Raw genomic sequence first — 12683 nt, forward strand, 5'->3', positions numbered from 1 at the left:
TTTGTCAACAGGAAACATTTTCATTCAATAAATGTTCAAATAATATGTGATGCGCAAATGCAGCTCACCAACATCGTGGCAAGGTGGCCTGGTTCAACGCATGACTCGTTCATTCTTACTAATAGCATGGTTGGTAACAGGCTGGAGGCTGGCACGGTGCGCGATGGGTGGCTTCTCGGTGAGTAAATGTATCCGTTTAATTGCGCCCCGAATGTAAACCAGCACAATGCCCATTTGGGCACGTGCATTCAAATATGTGCATTTGTTTTTCCCTGGTGAAAATAGAGCGGCAGAGCTATCTAACAAGCCCTTTATTGTCTCCTTGTGTTCAGTATTTGTGTCGATAAACGCGTGCGTAAAGTTGGAAATGTCACACTGCAGTAGCCACGGCGCACATTAATGACCGCACACTGCAGTCATTAATATAAGTGTGATCAGTAGTGTTGTAGTCAAGACCGCATCAACCGAGACCAAGACATTACCGAGACCAGAGAGTGCCGAGACCGAGACAAGACCAAGACTTTTAGAGGTTGAGACCGAGACAAGACCAAGACTTTTAGAGGTTGAGACCGAGACAAGACCAAGACTTTTAGAGGTCGAGACCGAGACAAGACCAAGACCATATAGATCAAAGGAAAAACAACAAAATGGGAGTTTTTAAAAAAATAAATTTAATTTAAGTTTGCTCTTAAATAAATGCAACAACAAAAACAATCTTTGTGCTGTTGTTTTCATAGCAGCACAATGAATGAAATAAATCTCAAGTCATAGGCTGTGTCCGAAATCACTCCCTACTCCCTATATAGTGCACTATATAGGGAGTTCGCCATTTTGTAGGGGTGTCCGAATGTGTAGTGAGCATTACTATTCCCTATATAGTGCACTCAAAGTTTCCCACAATGCATCGTGAAAAGTAGTGTACAGCCGATGGTCACTAGCCGAGCAAATTTTACCATCATGCATTGCGCTGAAAGACAAATCGCGAAGGGACGAGAGGAGAGAGAGCAGGAAAAAGCGGAGGAAATATGAATAATCGTACAATAATAAATGTTAATATTTAATATATGTATTGCAGAGCAGATCAAGACGACACAAACGGCCAAAGTGTGATGTTTTCCTTTATTTACTTTAAAAAAAACGCGATATATATAATTATTTATATATGACTTTGGGCGAGCGGCGGCGGCCGGCGCCCGGCGACAGGCTGCAGGGGCCGGCGACAGTTGGCGCTGGCCGGCGGCGGTGGTGGCCGCGGCGGCCGGTGATAGGCGGCGGTTGGCGGCGACAGTTGGCGGTGGCCGTGGCGGCCGGCCGGCCGGCCGGCGATAAGCTGCAGTGGCCGGCGACAGGCTGCGGTGGCTGGCCGGCCGACGAGAGGCGGCGGCGGGGTATTCGTCCGTCAAAAACCGTCACTCAAACCAAAGCGCCTTATGACAGTCTGAACACTATAAAGATGCGGAGATGAGGGACAGATTGTGGCGAGCGATCGCCGAGGAGTTTGGGATCGGGGACGGACTGCAGCCTGTTCAGGTCTGGTGGATCGCGGAGATGTGGGGTGCCGGTAGTGCTGCAACCTGGTCCTGAAGTCCACCTGGACCCGATCGGGATCGTTGAAAATAAAAATAGCAGTGAGGACGATGTAGTGATCGTCTCATTATTGAAAATTATTTTTTTCTCAAGAAATGAGACGGCCACGGAATCCCCTTATTGCTGGAGGACTCGTTCTTTTGGTTTTGTAAATTTTCGCAACGAATATGTAGCTATTAAAAAATAATTATCCTGGTAATTTCTCTGCGTGAGCGGAATCTGACACGTATTAATTATGCGTCAGGACAGGAAAAAAACTCTTATCAGTAAAGCATGGACAAAAAGCCTATCAGCAATGGTCTCGACCGGTCTCGTTCAAAAAACCCGAGGCCGCCCGGTCCGAGACCGAGACAAGACCGAGTAAAAATGCTGTCGATACCAAGACGAGACCAAGAACCTAAAAAAATGGTCTCGAGACCGGTCTCGAGACCAAGACCGATCTCGAGTACTACAACACTAGTGATCAGTCTTGTCAATCCTTGTAATGAAGTTGTTTTGTCCTTCTGTTTGTTTCCCACTAACGGTAGCATATATATATATATATATATATATATATATATATATATATATATATATATTATATATATTACAAAAAGTAATAGTGATTCGTGCGCTGCTCCGACCCCACAGCGTTCACTGCCTCACACACACGCTCCCACTCACATTTCTTTTTTTTTGTGTTTATGCCTGATGAGAGGCTACCAAATAATACTGGTCTTCGAGTCTCAACTTCGTTTAAGAGCGTTTCGAGCTAAGACTCGGTGAAGTTGCGCTTCTTCCCTTTACTCATTTTGTAGATCTGATGGTGCAGAGAGGGGAATCCCCCGTGCAGGCCCTATTTAAATTCATTTGCATATTTAAATTGGGGCGTGGACAGGGAGGAGTTTAGCACTTCTACATGTGCGCTCAATTCCACGTTGATTGGGATGTACAAAGGAAAAGTGCTTGGATCCATGCGTACGCACACTTTGATACATCTGATTTTTTTTGTGCGTACGACAGTTTCTGGATTCTAGCGTACGCCATGTTTCAGTAGGAAATCCACGCAATTCTTAGTACATGAGGCCCCAGGGCCCTCATTTATAAAGCTTGCGTACGCACAAAACGGGGCTGGAAACGTGCGTACGCCACTTTCCACGCAAATGTTGTGATCTATAAAAAACAAACTTGACGGGAAAGTGTGCGTACCCGTAAGCAAACTCTGAGGCATGCTTACCGGTACATACGCACATTCTGGAGACTGGAAGGGAATCAGCAGTAAACCTGAGAAGAACTATATATTTTTGATGACTCGCACACATTTAATTATACTCCATATCATACGTTGGTTACCTGTCTGTCTCTATGTCAGCCCTGTGATAGACTGGTTACCTGTCTGTCTCTACATGTCAGCCCTGTGATAGACTGGTTACCTGTCTGTCTCTACATGTCAGCCCTGTGATAGACTGGTTACCTGTCTGTCTCTACATGTCAGCCCTGTGATAGACTAGTTACCTGTCTGTCTCTACATGTCAGCCCTGTGATAGTACCTGTCTGTCTCTACATGTCAGCCCTGTGATAGACTGGTTACCTGTCTGTCTCTACATGTCAGCCCTGTGATAGACTAGTTACCTGTCTGTCTCTACATGTCAGCCCTGTGATAGTACCTGTCTGTCTCTACATGTCAGCCCTGTGATAGACTGGTTACCTGTCTGTCTCTACATGTCAGCCCTTTGATAGACTGGTTACCTGTCCAGGGGTACCCTTGGTACAGTTGGGATCGACTCCAGAAAATGTTGAATTTAGTATTATTCTTAATCTGCAAGACAAAAAGAGATGTTGGTTGCTTTCAGCCACAGAATATATATTCAAATCAAGTTGAACAGTTAAACCTTGTTCATCATTTTAATGAACTTCTTTAGCTTCAGGTGGAACTGGAAAAGAAAGTTAATTGACTATGAAATTATAACATCTTTTTCCTCTTCAAGGGTGAAACATATAGAGAATAGTCTTCAGTAATGTATAGCCTCTTTATGAGGAAGGAGAGAATACTTATTTAAGGTTTGTTTTAGTTGTTGTTGTTTGGTTGCTTATCAAGAAATAAGAAGGAAATACTTAATTTAATCAAAAGTCAATCAAATGTGTTGATGAAAACACCCCTCATATATATACATATAGAACATGTTCTATATAGCGAGGCTATATAAGTTTGTCCTACAGAGGCGCTGTTTGCTCTGCAGCGTGTCAGCCGGAAGACTGCCCGCCGGAAGCTCACCAGCGGGAAGCCGCCAGAAGCCCACCCACATGCAGCCATGGCCGCCTATTGCTGAAAAGAACTGCGCACGAACGGCACGACAGAGGGGGGGCACTCCACAGGGCTGGACATCGCTTAACCTGGACCACCACATACAATTAACAGCTTGTATTACCAACAAGCATGGCAGCGACTATTATTTCCCCTGTCTTCGAGTACGGAGACGTGTCTAACAAGGTAAATGACGCCTGTCCTCGCTGGAGAAACCATGCTAGCAATAGCCTAGCCACTTGCGTTACTGCAAGTTTGTTGATACGTTTAACTACACTACATGCAGCATGTTACACGCCACTCGGCTTCAGTGAAGCTGTAATATTGCATTAACGTTTTTTAGAAACAAGTCTTTGTGCTGCTGGACAACTTAATGGTGTCGCAAAGAGTCATAGTATCAGTGTTGATTTGAGTGTGACACAGAGACAGAAGTCTGTTTATTGTTAATTTGAGTGAATTATATACCCGACGTTAAATTTGAAAGATATCTCTCTATACATGCTGTTCGTTAGCCATTTAATGTTCTGTAACTTTGAAGGGAAAAAGTCGCACACTCGGAGTCACGATGCAACAGGTCATTTAAACTTCCTCAGGATGTTGCGTTCTAGCTAACATTCAACTTAACATTGCACAACTTTCTATGTTTATTATAGTCAGAAACGTACACTCACCGCCCACATTACCAGGTATTCTCTTCTAGTACCGGGTTGGACCCCTTTTGCCTTCAGAACTGCCCTTAATGTAGATTCAACAAGGTGCTGGAAACACATGCTCCCCCAGCATCCGTTTTGGTCCGTATTCACATGAAAGCATCACACCGTTGCTGCATAGTTGTCGGCTGCACATCCATGATATGAATCTGCTGTTCACACCCAAAGGTGCTCTGTTGGATTGTGATCTGGTGACTGTTAAGTGAACTCATTGGCATGTTGAAGAAACCAGTTTGAGCTGATTTGAGCTTTGTACACTGTAGTAGTAGTAGTAGTATGAACAGTAGTTGTAATATTAACTTTAATATTAACAGTAGTGGTCATAAAGGGATGCTCACAACAAGCTTACCCAATAAAGTGGCTGGTGAGTATGATCGTTACTATTCACGTTTAGAAACCACCTTCTCAGTATGCCTTTACCAAACTAACTCACTTATTGGTGGAAATGCTTTCAAGCATTTCCAACCTATGTTATCCTAATCTTTATTATTTTTTTTTTTATTATTCTTCTTCCGTACGTTTTTTGGTCGCCTCTAGCTTCTGCATACTTTCAGCTACAAAAACCATTCAACTATAAAAATTTTCAGCTTTTTCAGCTCTTTCCGGGACATCTTCAACATTTTTTCAGCCTTTCATACTTTTCATATTATTCAGCTTTTTCATATTTTTTTTTTCAATGCATTCCTATGGAGATCAGCCTAAAAACCTCTTTAACATCATCCTCTTTGAACTCCGACTAGTTTCACATACTTCCACCTACAGACTCCATTTAAACTTTAAACAATCTACAAGACTTTGAACTATAAAACTCTTGCTCAGTTTTTTGATATCTTTTACAGTTTTTATATAATCACAGTTTATGTTTTATGGTTTTTTCAGACCTCATCAGAGTTTATAATGGGTGTGTATTGCGCGTGCTAGAGTGGGTGACATCATCGCTCAGAGTGTGAGAGCAGCCCAACACACTTCAGCTTTTTTTTCTTTCCAAACTCCTCCTGGCCACAATTTACACACTACACACGTGATATTTTCCAGTTTTGTAGACAAACTTGTCCTGTCTCTCACCATGTGCTCAAAAACTCTATGAGATTTACAGAATTTGAACTAGCAACCTCTAAGCGCAGCCACGTCGGTTTTTTCTCCCAATGGGCTGCCATACAAATTGAGAAACAGATTTTCAAAGAAACCTGAAATGAGCAGCATTTCTAACTCGCCCTAGCGTCCACATTTCTGAGACTAGGAAAAAATAAAAGTGATCAGTGTCTTCAGCAGAGTCTTGTGGCGCTAACGGTGCGAACATTTTGGCGATACGAGTTTCGGTGTGAGCGTGAGAAGCTTTTGTTCGGACCCTCCGAAATGGAGGAATAGAGACAGGCTCTAGACAGTTACACAGGCGCGTAGATGGCTTTGATCTCTGTGGCTTTGATCTTTAGAAGTGACAGCAGGTGTGCTCTGATTGGCGGACAGGAGCGGCAGACAGGAGCAGTCAGTGGGATTTGTAGTTTTTTTTGTCAAACATCTTCTGCTCAAACATACTTTCACCTAGAAACTCCATTTAAACTTTAAAATGTATACACAAGTCTGTCTATCTCTCTCTGTCTCACTCTCTGTCTGTCTGACTACTACTACTAATACTTCTACTACTAGCCTACTACTGATACTACGTCCACTTCTCGTACTTGTCCTAGTACTACTACTACTGCTACTACTAGCCTACTACTGATACTATGTCCACTACTTGTAATAGTACTACTACTAATACTACTAGTACTAGCCTACTACTGATACTACCTCCACTACTTGTAGTAGTACTAGTACTACTACTACTACTTCTTCTAATAGCCTACTACTGATACTACTTCTAATACTTCTACTACTAGCCTACTACTGATACTTCCTCCACTACTTGTAGTAGTACTACTACTACTACTACTTCTTCTACTACTGATACTACGTCCACTACTTGAAGTTGTACTAGTACTACTACTGATACTATGTCCACTACTTGTAATAGTACTACTACTACTACTACTAGCCTACTACTGATACTACCTCCACTACTTGTAGTAGTACTAGTACTAGTACTACGTCTACTACTGATACTACGTCCACTACTTGAACTTTTACTCGTACTACTACTCCTTTTGCTACTAGCCTACTACTGATACCATGTCCACTACTTGTACTTGTACTAGTACTACTTCTAGTTTACTACTGATACTACCTCCACTACTTGTAGTAGTACTAGGACTACTACTACTAGTACTTCTACTACTACTAATACTACTAATACTTGTACTAATATTACTAGTACTAGTAGTACTTCTACTTCGACTACTTCTAATAATACTAATACTTGTACTAATATTACTAGTACTACTGCTAATACTACTGCTACTACTAATACTACTTTTACTAATAATACTAGTATTACTGCTACTACTACTACTACTGATACTACTCCTACTACTTCTATTAGTACCCTACTAATACTAAAAACAAAAAGAACATTCAAATATTAAAATGTTCAGCTCTTTATGGACATTTCAACATGTCTTCAACATTTTTTTGCCTTTCATATTCTTTTCAAATATTCAGGTTTTTCATATTTGTTCAGCTATTTAGCTTATTTCATACATTTGCAGATATTAAGCTTTCTTAATATTATTTTCAAATATTTAGCTTTTTTCATAATTTTGCACATGTTCAGCTTTTTCAAAATTCTCTTCAACTATTCAGCTTTTTGAAAATTCTCTTCAACTATTCAGCTTTTTCAAAATTCTCTTCAACTATTCAGCTTTTTGAATATTCTCTTCAACTATTCAGCTTTTTCAAACTTTTGCACATATTCAGCTTTTTGAATATTCTCTTCAACTATTCAGCTTTTTCAAACTTTTGCACATATTCAGCTTTTTTGAATATTCTCTTGAAATATTCAGCTTTTTTAATATTTTCTTCAAATACTCTGCTTTTTTAAATATTTTCTTCAAATATTAAGCTTTTTTTTCAGTGTTGCTTCAGCATTAAAGCATTTCCACGTATTTCCGCAGGAAATGCATTTTCTAGTTTTTGATTGAAGCTTTTTTTTCACGCTTATTCTGCTACAATAATTGTGATTCACGATATTATCCTGATAATCATCAAAATGTGCTTGAAACTCTTAAAATATCACTAAAACATACTGTGGAATCACATAATATTTCGTTAGGAAGCAAAAAATGTTATTGCATCACAGGTGAGACAACTTTTCTCAGTGAACATCCTTTTTAGTGAAAAATTGTCAAATTATAAAAAAGATGATCATGAATCATACAGTGCATAAATAGAGGATAAATACATTTTTTAAATATTTTTGTATCCTTCATTTTTTAGATCGGGCTCTATTTTTCACTTGTAGCATAATAGCAAGTTAGACAGCTTTTTCATGTCACTCATGACGAAATTAACAATTATCCCTATAATCGGAATTCACCACCATCGACTATTGTGATGTTTCTTATCCTGATGCGCAATAAAATCCTATATCGTCCCGTCTCTTGTTGAAAGCAAAGAACACTTAATTTTCAGCAGCTTTAGATGGCCGTTAACAGTCGTTTGGCTTGCGACCCGGGATTAAGCGTGAATTTAAGGAAGAACACATTTTTCTATCATGCACTTTTGACATTGACAGTTTTAACTTTAATTTGAGTTAGATGCAGAAGCACCAGCTGAATGTTTAGCTGTATGATACATTTATTTTTTTACCATGCTGCAGGAAATGCTCTCATGTCAGACATGTGAGCGGTGTGTAACGGCTGAGATATACAAGCACATTACGTCCAAATTTAGCTTTCATCAAGTGAGAGATTGTGTTTCTTAGTAAATCACCTGTTTTCTTTTCTTTCTTTCTTTCTTCCCTTTCTAATTGCTATCAGTCCTGCGAGGCATAAAATAGATGTTTGTAAACACACACTGCATTCTAATCACCAAGGATGGAAATCTAAGTCTCTCGTGTTTCCCTTCACAGAACTTTAAGATGTTCAACTACAGCTACAACAACAGTCTTGGTGGACCTCAACTGAAGTCAGCACCCTGCCCCAGTGCCAACCTCCCCTCCTGTACCCCCAATCAGTCCCTGCTGGACAGGAAGGTGGTGAAGACCCCCTCTGCAGCAGGTCTGTTCCAGCGCCGTCACTCAGTCAGCCTCCCCAGTCCAAAGTTCAGCCAGAACCAGTTTGTCAATAACCTCAAAAGGGATCCATCAGTATTGTTGTGCAGCAGCAGCAACAACAAGGAGAACTATGTCCATCAGCGCTCATCCTCAGAGCTGGGGGACAGGCTGTGGTCCGGCAGTCAGGCTCAGGTCAACCTGAGCCGCTATAAGACTGAGCTGTGCCGGCCTTTTGAGGAGAACGGCATGTGTAAATACGGAGAGAAGTGCCAGTTCGCCCACGGCATGAATGAGCTGCGCAGCCTGAGCCGCCACCCAAAGTACAAGACGGAGCTGTGCCGCACCTTCCACACCATCGGTTTCTGCCCGTACGGTCCCCGGTGTCACTTTATTCACAATGCCGAGGAGCGCCGTGGGCCGCCTCCCCTCTCCACCCTCAACAAGATGGAGCGCCCTCGCCTGCAGCACAGCTTCAGCTTTGCCGGCTTCCCCAGCTTCAGCGGCCGACAGGACAGCTCCACCTCCGTTACGCCTCCACCCGTGTTCTTCACCGAAGACTTGACAAACCCCTTCGCCTACTCCAGCCAAGAGCTTGCCAGCCTGTTCGGGCCCAGCCTGGAGCCCCCACCTGCATCTGAACCTCAGGGTCCGACCCCACCTTCCCCGAACAGCCCTTGCTTGCTCCAGCCCACCTCAGAGAGCTCCCCCAGCATCCCAGACTCTCTGTGTGACCAGGAGGGCTACCAGAGCAGCCTGGGTAGTCAGAGCGGCTCAGAGTCCCCAATCCTGGATGCCTCCCGTCGCCTCCCCATCTTCAGCAGCCTCTCGGTCTCTGATGACTAAGGTGTCTGCTTCCCTGAAACGGGAGGAATGAGAAAAGCATAACCCTCCTCTTAGCCCAGTTTACAGGAGCTGCAGGTCGCTCTGTGCAGCGCTGGAGTCAGACAGCCACATCTTCAAGTCTCCTCCACTATTATCAACGGTTCTTAATATTCCAGCAGCATCCAATTCACATGCAGGCCCTGCATTGGCACAATGTATGTGAATGATGATGTAAAGTAGCTCAGAGATCACCTTATAATGTAGTTTATTATGACTTGTTATGGGCAGCAGGAGTGGCTGTGTGTGGCTTTACACAGTCAGTATTATTATTATCATTTTGATCACTTGCGCCACAACCATGACACCTCCTAATGACTTGTGTCAACTCGGCGCTCACTTTTAAGGATCGACGCCATAAAATGAACAAGAGAAAGATGAGAAAAGTGCCTTTTGAGTTCATGTGACTTTCTTTTTCTCTTGTAGCCATGGTTCATGGTGACTGTGTGGTTTAGTAGTCAGGCTGCTGCTGCTATGTGCCTTGTAATATTGAGCCGGTGGTCAGTTCTCCTTCCCAGTTTGCTCACCACAGACTTTTAAAACGATCAAAATCAGGGTTTTGAATCCAAATGATCTCTGACGTTTGGGGGTCGAGTTAAATGGTCGTGTCACCTAGATTACCAGAAACATATTCTCTCACATGTCTAGATCAGTCCAGGTTTGGAGGTATCAGTCTGGTGCAATGGAGGTGGATGGAATCCAGTTTATTTAAATACATTCTACAGCGACATGCAGACTATTTCTTTTAGTGGAGTCACAGCCACACTGAGGGGTTGGATTTTAAAAATCTGCTTTGTTCCAACAATCTCCCCAGGAAGGACAGAGAAATGTTTGGGTGAAGTGAGTCTTGAACAGACTCCGAGCAGACAACGTTTACAGCATTTGGTTGGTTTCTAGTGTTACTTTGCCTTGTTTCGTCGTTAGATCAGCTTTCTCCAATCCTCCACAAATTAGTTCAGTCAGCTGAATGAAATCAACTGCACTCCTGTTGATTTCACCATCTTTATTATTAATATTAATATTATGATTGTGTTCTAGTTAATTTCCAACGCCTTCCTAGTAAGGACTTTGGCTGTCACTTCACTGCTTATTTATCAAAAGTATTTATTGCTGATCTTAAGCATTTTATTTTGTATTTATCTGATTAATGAAACAATGGAATATATATTTTCTTTTATTGTAAAATGATGATCTCCTGTATTAATCACAAGATTTTGAAGACCTATTTGTGTTATTTTTCCACAGTTAATATATTATACCGCAATGACATGTTTTGTAACATTTGATTTATATAGAACGTGAATCTTAGTTTAAAACAGAGGTTTTTTTATTTATTGTTGGCTTCTTCCACATGTTGGACTGCAGTTGAGCTTCTGCTGCAACCTGAAGACATGAAAGTCAAACAGTGTCTCTTCAGTGGGAGGAGCTTCAGCAGCTGCCAAATCCAGTTCAGATGATGAAGAACTAAGCTGGTATCCAGTTGTTGAGGGTGTTCAGGTGCCTCTGGTCCGACAGGGTTCGTCTGACCAGGCTCTTTCATGTTCCGGTGTTGCACCAAATTCTGTGACCGATCAGATTCTGTTCCTCATGAAGAAGAGCGTATATGCATGACTCTTATTCATTTGGATCATTTTTCTGTGGAGGAAAGTTTAATTGGATACTCCCCTGGATTATATATTTTATACAGTAAACACATTGTTGCTATGTAGCATGGAGGATTGTTATCTGCTTGGAGGGACAAGTAAAGTCTTCTGTTGTTCTAACTGTGTCAATTCATGAGTGTGATCCACCAACGAATCTAATGGGTCACATCATTTGTTGTAACAGAGGCTCCATCAGCAGCTGGAGGTGATCAGCTGGCTCTAGCTGCTGGATCTGGGTCCGGGTCTGGAGCGGCTCACTTGTGGCTCTCCACTGTCTTTACAAGCAGTCAGCCTGAAATTCCCAGTTAATGTCTACGAATGCCCATGCTGATACATGCGATGGCCTTTAACCATGCCTAGAAATAACACTAAGATGTTGGGAGAAAAATATTAGTTTTCTCCAGATACATGGAACAATCCATTCAATGCTTTTGGACTTCCATACTTCAAGTATACCAATGTTTCACAGAGCTTAACTATCATTGATGAGCACAATATTCAAACGTAACTTTTGATAGTGATCTCGTTTGTAATGTCGGAACCCTTACATCCGTCACCTGCATCTCAGTCAACGGTTCATGGAATGCATACATTAACTGTAGCTTCCACTGTGTTCAGGCCTGCCTTCATCCCCGACGATGTTAACTGTCTGTCCTCACATCAGTGTCTTCTACTAGCATGAACTCTCCTTTGATTCTCACTTTAACTGTTTCAAGCTTTTTAAGCTGTTATTTTGAAAAGATGATGCCTGGTCCACACTATCATGCACAGACTTACTAGCACTTTGAGTCCTCACAGTGATGATGTAGAGGTTATCTTTGACCACTTTTGTCCATTAAGTGCCTATAAATACATTCCAGGTTTCCCAAATGTTGTGCCTTGATATGTTTGGAGAACGGAGCAGATAGAAGCCTAAATGTGTCGCTGTAGGTGTGTTGACAGCATTGACACATGAAAAGCACCTGTTGAATGTCACTGTTAATGCCGTCATGACGTTGATCATGGTTTTTTTTTGCAGTTAAAACTAATAAAACGTATTTATATTGAATGTGTGGGTGATTTTTTTTTTCTTTTTTGTGAAGTTGTACACAGCTGACATTCAGCAGTTTGCTGAGGTCAGAGGTCATTTACTACATATCATGGGACATTGTTTTAAAGCCTATTTGCCTGATCACAGTTACATCCTGTAGAAATGAGTTGTGAACAAACGACCTGGTGTATGGTTTTGTCTCAGCAACTCCATCATAATGTAGGAATGTGCCACGTGTGAAGCAGAAGGCTGACGGACTCAGTAATGTTTGACTTGTGTTACAGTTTTTCTCCATTGGTTTGGCTCATTTCTTGAAACAGAAATGACATTCTCAAAACTCTAAGATCATTTGGCATAACAGTCTTACAAATCAGCACAACACCATAGCTCACATCTCTCC

General features: G+C 41.9%; 1 protein-coding gene across 1 annotated transcript; it reads left to right on the forward strand.

Moving 5' to 3' along the window:
• Positions 1-3875: 3875 nt before the first annotated feature.
• LOC311027203 (mRNA decay activator protein ZFP36L1-like) lies at positions 3876-12295 on the forward strand. Its single transcript, XM_084031100.1, has 2 exons — positions 3876-4057; positions 8588-12295. The coding sequence occupies exons 1-2, from the start codon at positions 4004-4006 to the stop codon at positions 9572-9574; spliced, it is 1041 nt and encodes a 346-aa protein (XP_083887226.1). The 5' UTR covers positions 3876-4003; the 3' UTR covers positions 9575-12295.
• Positions 12296-12683: the final 388 nt, after the last annotated feature.

The sequence above is a fragment of the Eutrigla gurnardus genome (genome assembly GCF_963514095.1).
Source record: "Eutrigla gurnardus genome assembly, chromosome: 16".
In the NCBI taxonomy this organism is placed as follows: Eukaryota; Metazoa; Chordata; class Actinopteri; order Perciformes; family Triglidae; genus Eutrigla; species Eutrigla gurnardus.

Excerpts from the sequence above, each read along its gene's own strand:
- LOC311027203 (XM_084031100.1), top strand. The coding sequence starts at position 4,004 with ATGGCAGCGACTATTATTTCCCCTGTCTTCGAGTACGGAGACGTGTCT. Across the intron at positions 4,058-8,587 it reads ACGGAGACGTGTCTAACAAG|AACTTTAAGATGTTCAACTA; the intron begins GTAAATGACGCC and ends TTCCCTTCACAG.